The sequence below is a fragment of the Zootermopsis nevadensis genome, unplaced genomic scaffold (genome assembly GCF_977971745.1).
Source record: "Zootermopsis nevadensis isolate Lab colony 2312 unplaced genomic scaffold, Znev_1.0 Znev_ptg000018l, whole genome shotgun sequence".
Classification (NCBI taxonomy): Eukaryota; Metazoa; Arthropoda; class Insecta; order Blattodea; family Termopsidae; genus Zootermopsis; species Zootermopsis nevadensis.
Window position 1 is genome coordinate 738,372 of NW_028259150.1, and position 12,308 is coordinate 750,679.

The 12,308-nt window shown below is 36.8% G+C and overlaps 1 protein-coding gene across 4 annotated transcripts in view; it reads right to left on the reverse strand.

The window, feature by feature from the left end:
- The window catches only part of dtn (transmembrane protein 132C dtn), a 357,458-nt gene that overhangs the window by 87,974 nt on the left and 257,176 nt on the right, over positions 1 to 12,308 (reverse strand). For all 4 annotated transcript variants that reach the window (XM_022059196.2, XM_022059193.2, XM_022059197.2 and 1 more), the window contains one exon: positions 10,333 to 10,497. In XM_022059196.2, the coding sequence (XP_021914888.1) occupies positions 10,333 to 10,497 (165 nt within the window). The remainder of the gene's footprint in view (positions 1 to 10,332; positions 10,498 to 12,308) is intronic.

The following is a 12,308-nucleotide window of genomic DNA, read 5'->3' on the forward strand; positions in this document are numbered from 1 at the left end:
ATGAAAAACAGCGTGAAAAAAGGAAATGAGAAGACACGAGAAGAATGTTAAGAAATGTTATGAAATGTGAAACCTTAATGGCAGAATGTTTCCTTTCTTGAGGCGGTATTGAAGAAAATCGAGGAATTGAATGTGAAGTTGTGATATTCAGACCATGTGAGAAATAACAAAATACATAAAAAAAGACTTTGTAAGAAAATATACTGACAGATCTGAACGTTTGAACTCTTAAGGTTTGAGTATTGTCCACTAACTCAACTTATTAACCTCAGGAGGCGCAGACATATTCTAAGCAAAATATTCTAATAAAACTTTTACCCCTTGCACACATTTTAAATTTCTTAAAAAAATTACTGCTTCTTTTGAAATACGGTCTGAAGATAAAACAGTCAAATCAAGACTATTAATTTGTATCGTGCAGCTAAAACAAGACGTGCTCTGAAAAAATTGGCAAGAAACTTCGTATAATTCGAATTATGATTTTAAGAAGTAGAAGTAGGAAAAGAAAATCTGATGATGAGAATAATGATAATTCAATTCAGTGATTTATTATTAGTGTGCTGTAACAACAGGCAGAATCCAATTACAGATGCAGCACAAGAGAGAAACACAAGAACACATTAATAAATATAAAAGTCAACCAAAAGTTATAAAAAAATACATAGGTACACAGGACATTTAATTCACAAAGGCAAATTGCTACTGAATACATCAGTATTTTTGTAATAATAATAATAATAATAATTTAGGTAAATTAAGTAATAATAATAGCAATGACGTTTAGAAAAAGTAAGTTCTGAAAATGTGAACTGGATTTTACTGGCTCAGGATGGAATCCAAAAAGAAATCATCTAATTAGAAGTACTGAACTAGCTATTACAAAAGAATTAGAAAACTTCAAATTAAATGGATAATTTAATATATCAAAATATCACAATAGGTTGTGATCACTTGACAACAAAATTAGACGTACGTTCCTTGGAGCGTACTTTAGAAGCTATTAAGCGGCCAGCTTCGTAAAGAAAATTCCTGTTTGTCACGAAACTCAAAGAATTAATGCAGTTTTATTGGACCCAGTCCTGAATCAGATGACTGCAGTGCATTTTAACACAGTGTTTTTTTTCAGACGTACCTTAATAATGCCCTCCCATCTAGCTTAGTCCTCCCAAGTGGTCTATTACGTTGAAATATTGAGTCTTAAATGTTGTATGCATTTCAGTCTCTCCTTTTGCATACCCCACCCATTTCGTTATCCGTGATTTGAACACCCAACAACAATACCAATTATAAAGTTCCTCATTATGCAACTTTGCCCAGCTTTCTGTAACTTTATTCTTCTTATGTGCAAATAGCTTGTTGTCAGAGTACACCACTTAGTTCATAATCGTGCCATAGACAAGAACACAAAGAACATAGGCTTGCAACTGCAAAAAGAACATATTTCTTTTGGGGGGGGGGGATATTACCGTGCTCTCAGTATTAGCTCTCTACTGTACTCATATATATATATATATATATATATATATATATATATATATATATATAAATTTCCTGGCTATGAAACATCATAGAATGCCGGGAAAACGTAATCATTAAAAAGGAAATTGTTTCATCAATAACCTCTCTATTCAGGAAATTGTTTCTGACGTTAATACCTTCAGTCACAGACCTCCCTCTTCACTCTCATATAAATATTGTAAGTCATAATATTTTCATCATCAAAGTTTCGAGCCATTTATGTCAGAAGACAATGTGGAGAGAAAGGCGCATTATTGTATTGAGCTTTATTCGAAATTGGAAATCATCAGAGAAGACTGTGACGCTAAATTGGGATCGAAGGAACTAAAAAAAAAACGAAAACTATTTATCTTCGCCATTCTTTTTTGTGCTTCTAGTGGATAACATAATTTCCTAGGATGGAATCTCAGGTTCCCTCCTTCATTTTCAATAGATTTCCAGATGAATGGATTAATCTCCAATATTGCAACATGGCGCTTTGAACAGGGATGTTATTATGGGCCTTAGGGGGTGGAGAGAGGCGGCTGAGGAAATACTGTGCCACCATTTCCGTTTCCTCTTTATGCCTTGTAATATTTTCTCTTCAGCTATTTTATTACCACCGAAACTCCCCTACCAATTCTGCAAAAGATTCTTTAGCATATTTATTTTACCTTTTATATTATTTTTCATATCGAAAACGGCTTGTGCACTTTCTGAAGCATAATAACGCATGAGATTATCGCTCACATTAAATTTCAGGTAGATGTAACATATAATCTCTATCCGACCAGGGCCGAGGGCGTACTTACTGAGTTTAAGCTTCGGACTACAACACTTCTACATCCATATTTCATCTGCTTTCAACCACCTGCCTACTTTCATCTCCCGACAATTATGTATGCTACTCCCAGCACATTTCGGCACGATCCTAGAATGTTAATCCCGATTTCTCACGTAACTCTATCTTTTTAAGCTGATTTCTTTTATTTTGGATATTATTTTATAAATGGGAAAATTATAAGTTGTAATGAGATTACCAACTTTTCCTGCACTTGGCTAGGAAATATAAGCATCGTCTGGAAAAGCATTAAGCTGTTAAAACTGGTGAATCTGAAAGTAAATTTGAATGAAAAATCATGTACATATTTTATAAAACAGCTCTTTCTTAATTTGTTGGCAGTTGTTATTACGTACCAATGCAGAGGGCGTCATCCGTTAAGCTGAAGGAGGTGTTCAAATGCGACATCACAAGGCCCTTAGCATCTGAATAATATTCGCTACTGCATGCAGACAATTAGCATTATTTTTAATTCCTTAAAGGTAAAATATTAAGGTCGGTCATAGTTGTCGCTCGGATACTGGGACCGCGGATTCGAATCCCACTGAAGGCATGAATGTGTCCAATATAGATAGAGGCCTTGCGACGGACTGATCACTCTTCCACGGAGTCTTGCGAAACGTTTAAACAGATTAAGAAACCTCCCGTGCGTGAGGGGGCCAAGGTACGTCAAAGACTGTAGCGCAAAAACAATAAGTAAATATTAAGGCACTTAGTGACTGCACAAACACGGGCGTAGCTGTCAGTAAAGAATGAATGTCTAATAAGAAAGACACATTAAACAGGCTTAAATAAAGCAAAAAATCCTGCTAGAAGGCTGAACTATTGTAGTGGGATTATAAAAGAACTAAGGTCACTGAATTGTATACAACTTGACTACATAACAAAACAAAAAACGTATTGTCGTCGAAATGGTTGAAATTGAAGAATGTGACCTGATCAGGATCGATGTTCTTGAAATGACTTTTTGGCATCGTGGGGACGTGTCACGGCGATAATCGGTCAGGACTGCGATTATTAAGGAGGGACCTGGAAATACATAAGGGACTAAGGAACGAATATAGGATGAATTTCTTCGCCGAAAATTATAGGTAGAGAAAGGAAATCTGAGAGAAGCGAAGATGAAGTCGGATTTCCCAGAAGAAATTGTAGAGATGGAACGGACAACGTCACACAATTCAAACGTCTACACCAGAATAATTCGGAAGACACGCGCATTTAGAATGTGGGAATCAGAATGCAGCGACAGTCCTAAAAAATAGATCGGTGAGGAAGTGAGGTCGGACGACAATGACAGAACTACAAAAACCTCAAACATAACAAAGTAAAGCAAAAAATGATAAGCCTTCAATGAACTCGTCTGTTTAATGACGTAATACTGGGGCTTATAACACATCTCATACAATATTGATGTCTAAATTTACCGAAGAACGGATAGGAAAATACGCCACTGTTCACTCATCGAAATCAACACTACTTCTAGTTTATATTCTCAGTGATTAATGACATTTTCCGAAACATATGCGAAACGTCTGCAGAAAACACCCTAGTCCAGAGGTTCCCAAAGTGTGGGGTGTGCCCCCTGGGGGGAAGTGGTTTTCTGGGGGGGGGGTGTTGTTTGTATGAAAAACATTTTTTAACGAAATATGAAGAAACATTTTTAACATCCTTCGCTTGATCGAGGCAGTTCGGCAGTGGCAGCCATCAAAACAAAGTATCGTTCTACGATGAACCTGGAAAACGACCTTAGAGCGGTCATTTCAAAACTCCAACTTCGGTATGATAAGTTATGTTCACAGAAGCAACCACATCCACCCCACTAATCCAGGTATGAAGCGTATGTTTTATTACATTTTTTTAATTAAACTCTCTGAATAATATATACTAAATTATAAAAAAATGTATACTCATAGCTAAATTTTATGTCAGATCTGTTTCCTTACACTTGTTCTGGAAGATGGAGTGAAATTATGAAATGTTTTAAGGGGGGCACAAGGTATAAAAGTTTGGGAACCTCTGCCCTAGTCATAAGTAAAAGACTTAAAGGAAATAATAAATCGTGGCACAGCTAAAGAAAGTAAATTCTAATCGTATTGTACAAGGCCTAAAGCCATGGCAAATACAGCGTAATCGAACGTGATAAGACTATATGTGCAAAAATAATGGTAAACTTGACAACTGAAATAAACAATGTGATAAAACACGCAGCCATGTAATGAGATTATAATATATTATGCAGACGGAAACGAATATTAGTTATTGAACACAGAATACACGCAGGGAATACTGAAATGTCTTCTCGAGAAGTGGAATCGTATTTGGGTTGTTTTTATAAAACACGTCGAGGGCCCGCTATGACTTCCAACAGACTCTTCTTCTTCTTATTATTATTCTGCATTATATTGTGCAGATCCTCATGGTGTGAGTGCAAGCTAATGCAAGTTCAGTAGCAACGGATCTAAAAAAAACAAGCTTTTAATGTAAATGAACCATGACAGGAAATCGATCCCGCTGAATAATTTCCTGGTCTAACCCTACGATATTGAATGGTAGCTGTCTAAGTTTGGTCAGGGCAGGGTGAGTACGTACCTATTACACAAACAACCAAGTCTTTTAATTAAATATGTCGGCACTACAAATAAAGGTACGTAATCAATAATGTCATATCTTCTGTAATGAGTTTCGTATACAGGAAAGCACAGTTTTGTTTTGTTTATTGACGTCATCACAATTAACAGTACTTTAACATGAATTTTGCAATATTTTTATTACGAGAAAATAATTAATTATAATTGTAGTCCTCAAACAGGGAGGTTCGGTGTAAGGCTAATTACACTTCACTCTCCCATTTTCCGTTTTGCGAAACTCTTAAGTGTAATTTGCTACGTGACGTAAACACAAAAAGGAATGTGAGGATGGAAAGTATATGAAACTGTCTACGAATCGGCCTTATTTAGTCTTCGGTTTCTGTTGGCTTACAGTCAGTTACATGTTAAGTAAAAATATGAATTTGAATTCGTTTTCAGTTTAAATTAAACCCAATTAATTTAATTCTTTCCAGCAATAATCAGTTATATTATATTTTAAGAATTGTAAATCTATTGTTTTATGTCTCACACAAGAAGGATCCTAATATAAACAAATACGAAGGCTACCACATTCTGCCCACCAAGTGTCAACCCGGCGAGCATTCACAATGAATATCACCATTATTTAATAATCAGTTCTCTGTCATATATTGGCCAAGGGATTGTGAAAACCAATGTATTATATTCGCTGTACTGTTTATGAATCTGTTGATTCCTCCCGCGTATTAATTTTAAGCATCCTGGACAGGAAAACAAGTTATCAGTTCACAATGATTCAGCGCACTGCTGCAAAAACTTACTTAGGCTTATAGCTGATATACCTCAAGCACATACAAGGTCCTCTTTATAATCACGTGACGCGGTCAGTCGCGAATTATCCACTCCTCTGAACACATTACAATCGTTCTTGTGGTCCGTTGAAATTCAAAGGGGAATGATTTCCTTCGTATTTTCATCTCTTAATGCTTTCTTGTTATCCTATATTCCTTTTTTATTTTTACCTCCTTTCTACCGTATTCATTCCCCATTTCTTACATCCCAGAATAGACTATTAATGAAAATTTAGAAAAGACGTAATTTGATCGTTTTCATCACCCATATTAGAAGTACTTCTAAAAGGTGTTAATGAATGCAGTACTTGTTAAATCCAACATTCCGCCAGTAGAATCACTGCTGACATGTCCAGCCAGTACACAGCGTTCGTATATGTAATACCTTATAAGCATTCCAAACTTCCACGAAGCTTATTTAATTTAAGAAACAAAAATTTTGCTTATCTGTACTGATCGAATTCTTTTTATTAAAGATTATGCCGTAAAATTAGAATGATAATAGGCGCTGAAATATCATCCATTTGTGACATTTATCAATGTAGGATTATCAAGCAATAACTAAGATTTATCTCACACCGACTATGTATGTCGTAACATCCATAGACGGATACCGTTGATGTGTTTTGTGGCGTATCCGTCTATGGTATTTGGTATGCTTTGTTTTAGTTACAATTAAATAAATAAAATATCGATATTGTGACTTTCACTCTAACAAATATAAGAGACTGCAACCAGAATAAACGATGTTCGTAACGCAGCGTTCGTTTTCAACAGCTTCCTGTTGGAATCTCAATAACGAACGCTCTTCTGTGTCCAATTTCCTTTAAATCCATTACATTCAGAGTCTTCGTACTAGAAAGGTCCCGATTTCGAATTTCGAGACTAATCAGTCACTCTATACAAATATCAAGTGAATGACGTTATCTCTTCCTAACAGATTCAACTGAGTAGGAACTCCCATCCAATCACCTGTGAACAGAAACACATCCAATTTCCGAAGCGTCGTGTCCTTTTCAAAACACCAACCGATGAATACGTTAAAGTTCATATATCCCGTAATAATAAATGTCGGATAGGCCCTTAATAGGCTACAACAATTTTCTCTAATATAGTGGCCCATTCACAGTTGTCCTACCATAATTAATTGGCGTTATATAAATTCAGAAATTGATACAGAATCGTAAAATAACAGAATGTGCTTAATTTATATGAATATGTGGGTTGAAAAATTCAGGTAATATTCCTGAAAGAAGAACCATCGAAGCTTTAAACGATATTTAAAGACAGCCTATAAGATATCTCTCATTCATTTATGAACACTTTAATTGAAACAGTTACAATTATATTTAAGTTATTATTGTGGTTTTATCAGCCCGCCACTGGATCTGTCCTGAGTTAACTCATACTTTATTTATTCAAGAAATATATTAATATTATACTCCAGTTTAAATCACGTATTCCAAGTGGCCTCTTACCGTTAGCACCAAAGTCCTGTATTAATTTATCATCTTTCCTATGCTTTACCCTGAATACACGGCTCAACAACCCAGAACCTAGCCATCATAACAGAATTTGTAAGACTTGAGGTTCTCACAGCGGTGAGTATGAAGATTTCCGTCGCTAAGACTGCTCTACCAGCCGCCCCAGAGCGTGCGAATGGGCGTATAGGTAGTAAATGATTCAAAAGTGGGGAAAAGTAAAAAAAATCATTCATATTACAGGCTCCGAGGGAAATTATGAAATGACAAAAATTGCTGAAGATTTCTGTCTTCTGGGTTGTTGCGCTGTGTAGACTGGTCGATGTTAACCAACGTTTCAGAGGTCATACTGCCTCCATCATCAGGGCGATTCATCACTCTGATGACGGAGGCAGTATGACCTCTGAAACGTTGGTTAACATCGACCAGACTACACAGCGCAACAACCCAGAAGACGGAAATCTTCATAACAGAATTTAGTTATACAAGTCTGACATAATTTAAACGAAATGAACAGATGAAAGTCTTGTAAACCATGTATCGACAATGGCGTCGTTCTTCATACAGGAAATATTTTGACTAAATTTCATGGAACAATTATAATGGCTGCCCCGGTTTTGTTTGGTATTATAATAATGCACGAACACCCTGTGTAGATGCATCTGTTTTGGCGTTTACAAAAGTGTCACGTATCGGAGGCACAATGTATCCACGAGTCTGATACACCACTTTAATTCCCAGCTCCTTTGTGCCTTGTAAGTATGCCGAGGTATCAACCAGATAAATATGTAATTAATTACATTAATTAAGCAGACGTGATCAGTTTGTAGATATAATATTACCAAATGAGGTAATTAATTCTCGTTTCCATGAAACGCGATACGTGGGACAATCTACGTTGCTGTAACTGGGGTGCGGGGTCCCCATTACGTCATGAGAGAAGTCTCTCGCGGATAACATTTCAACCATCAACACAATTACTGTACGACATCGAATTATTACCTTACCACATAATTTGCTGTGCCGGGCACCGTTCTGTCACCACAAATTCCAGCAAGTGACTTGGGAATTGGTCTAAATCCAACGGATGTCCCAGACATGTGATAATGACTTTGGTTTATGGGTGTGAAACTTGGTTTCCTGCTCTAGAAGAAAAACGGAGGAAATTTTACTGAAAATATTTGTAATTAAGGAATAAATAAAGAGGAAATGTAAATTTGAGATATGTAGATAATGAGTGGTAGGTCTACTTGAAATGCACACGTACACACATACATGTATACTCGCTGTTTAATAGAGCATGATGGTGTTGTGTATTGGCAGGTTCTTCGGATCACAGTTTTTTCTACCATTCTTCTAGATTTCTCCAGCCGAATACTGGAATGTTGCCTTCAAACAGACAAGAGTAAGTCCTTCAAAATCCTTACATACTCACGACATAATACGTCAAGTATCTGATTTTTGACAAGAAAATCTGACACACTTTTCGAAAGCAGTATTGGTGTTTTACCCTGAGTGTCGTAACAGTATTTAGAAGTTTTACAGGGTCCATAAAGTGGAACTGTTCTTTGCCACGAATGACACCTTTATAATAATATTATCCTGGATATAGTGCATAGTCTTTTGAAATATACTTCCAGCACACGACACTTAAAAATTTGTACTGACATATATAATTACTTTTATTTTTAATATCACAGTGACAGTTGAGATAATACTTGGGATCTCAGGTATGTGGTAACAATTCACCTGAAGACGGAAGTAGAGAAAACTTTCGAAACATAAATTAGGCTATACAAAATATTTAAGACAATTAACTAAGCCCAAGGGGTCCCATATTGAAGACAGAAGTCTTCAGACTCATCGCCGTGAAAACCTCAAATCCTACATAGGTCCTATATTCAATACAAGCATCGTCATAAAACCGTCAGACAATCACAAGAGACTTCATACAATGCACTATAATCGATATCGGATAAACATCGCTGAAAGCCAAACAGGTTAGAAGTACTATTCACAAAAGCAAATGTAGTCATTGAGAGACAATCGTGCGCGTTGTTACGGTTACGATTTTACTGCAAATAGGCCTAGGGTATAGTTTGTTAACATAATTTAATCATCACTTATTAAGTTATGATAATAATGATAATAATATCGCCCAACAACATATAGGATAGGATCACTGACGGCTCCCCCAGGGAACAGACAGCGATACAGTGTACACGTACAAAACGTTTGCCAGTTTCATTATTACGACTGGAAGGAATTAAATAAAATTATTCTGTTAAAGTTTCAAAATTTACAAACAGGTTGTTCTCTTAAAACTAAACAATTACGCTGATAAATTTATTTTTTCCTGGTGAAAGTTATTACGTACGATCTTTATGATTCAAGGTGTTTGGACGACGGAGAATATTTGGACAAAGACGCGTTAACCGAACGGGAAAATAACTTTGTAGCTTGCATTTTGCTCGGTCTAATACTGTTCAGGGGAATTAAATTGGAATGAAATGGACAGGGTGCAGGAAAAAAAATCATTGCAAGTGTCTAATGTGGCGAACGGCGGTAACAAATCAGAATTTCACTAATGAGGAAATTAAAAACAGGTTAAATTCGGAGAATGCATGGCACTATGCAATTCTGTCGTCCCGTTTTCAGAAGACGTAAAGATATAAATACATAAAACTATAGTTAATATTACCAGTTGTTTTGTACGGGTGTGGGAACTGGTCTCTCGCTTCAAGGGAAGAACACAGACTGAATGCGTTTGAGATCACGAAAGTAGTTAAAACAGAAACAACACGTGCGACGTAAGACGCATTTGTTTTTGTTTATTGTGGAAAGTATAGGGATGGACGCCATCGTGGCCTACTTTAATACACTATCCCAGAATTCGTCTAAAGAAGCTAAAAATTCAACCATAAACGTCAGGATAGCCGACGTGTGAGCAGAGAATCAAACCAAGGACCTACAGAAAAATAAGTTAAGCACGAAGACATTGGTTTACCCTATGACGATAATCCTGATTACATATGTGAAGTATTGCTGCTTGTATTTGGGGCGGTGGCTACAACAGTGCGCTGGTGCGTTCCTACCTCGGCAAAACCTTTTGCTGTCCGGATTGCTGGTCTGCGTTGCTCTCTCTGCGGATGGCCGTTGCTGTGGCTACTGTGTGCTTGGGGTTCAGATCCACACTCACATTCCACTGCTCTGTACTCGCATCAGCTCCAAGTAACCTCAGTCCGCTCTTCACTCTGGCCCTGTGGAAGATCGAACACATTCACAATTCAGCCACTTATGTTGGACAACAAAACTCCAGCAGCACGCAATATTAAATTAACCGAAATAAATAAACAAATATAAAATACACTTTATATTACAAGACAGGCGACATACAGAAGGAAAGATGGTGGACCTCGGTAATAGATGGGGGTGAGTAGTCACCTTCAGGTCCCGGCCACCTTACTGTGGGCAAAATGACCCCGGTCCTCATTTTATAGGATTATACATGGGCCTTAGAGCCTGCTTAAAAGTCGCTGCGAAAAACAAATATATTTCCTCTGATGGAAACCGTCGATATATTAATTTGCCGTGTTAAATAAAAAAGTCTGCAGCAGTACTTGAGCGCACAAAGAGAACAAATACCACACCAAGTACAAGTTAATAAAAAATTAGAAATAAACAGCTGTTTCTGGTTATGTTCCTTGTCGAATCATCCCATCATTTCTAGATAAGATAAAGAGATTCTCTCGATGGTGATCTTGTGTGTTGTGACGCCGGGTAGTCTAAACTACGGAAAAAGGCTGATAACAAACTATAAGACAACACAGTATCACAATCCAGAAAACCACCATCAATATTTCTAGACGAACAAGAAAAATGTAAACTTAACTGTACCTGTATAAGGACAAATTTATTTTTTAGATTCAAAACTCTTCCTGGGTTACAACCATGTCAGATGTCATAAACAACCGACGTATCATCAGTACCCTATTATTCCACAGAGTTTTGACAAAACAGTTACTAAGACGTCGACTTTACAAGAGAAACGTTTAACACGGGACATTTAATTAAATGTACCACCGTGTAAGTTTAAGACTTTCAGATCAGACTAAGTTTTACACCACAGCGATTCGCCCTGATGACGGAGGCAGCAACGACCTCTGAAACGTCGGTAAACTTCTACCAGACTACACGGCTCAACAACCCAGAAGACAGCCATCAATAGTGTTTTACTTTGGAGATCAGTAAGTTTACTCCTCGAGTCAATGAAAGTATTTTATTTTCTGTCAGGACTAACTTGTGTGCTGGAGGGTAGCAGAAGGAAGAGGCTGGATGGACAAACAACCTTTCCTGAAACCACAAACTTCGGGGTACACTTTTACCAAATAAACACCGAAGTAAAAATCAAAAAGAAAGGTGGACCAGAGTGAAGAGATTACCTTCTAATCTCCAATTCCTGCTAATTTATAATTTCTGTGTTAATTTATAGCCAGTACTGTGACTTCTGTCTTATGCTTAATCCTCAAAACTTCTGAGTGAAATCCTACTTAAATTAAACTATTGGCAACTCATATGATGTTCTCGGATAACGGTTCACTTCACCACAAAGTACAGAATATGAATCACTAATTGGACTCTTATGATTAATGTATTAAATCTGTCCATTTCAGTAATGACGATTTATTAATGACAATAGCAAAATCCGTTGGCAAAGCATCTGAAGAAATTAAGCTTCCCGGACTCGATGACCAGTACTTATAATACCTGCGCTAATTTGATTAATTTATGAGGCAAACATAGGTACAAATAACGCCCAGAGACAAGTAAAGAGCAGATTAAATTCGGGGGCTGGCTACCGTTCAGTTCAAAATATTGTCTTCCAGCCAACAGCCTAAAAGCTCAAAGTTCAAAACAGTCTTACTTAAAACTATAAATTTATTTCTTGTTTAATATAAATGTTAAACAGAGAATATGGCAGAGGAACCTGCAACCCAACCCCAAAAATACATTTTCGAGGGTTAAAAATTACAACTTTTCGAACGATACAAACATATGGGACGATGTCTAA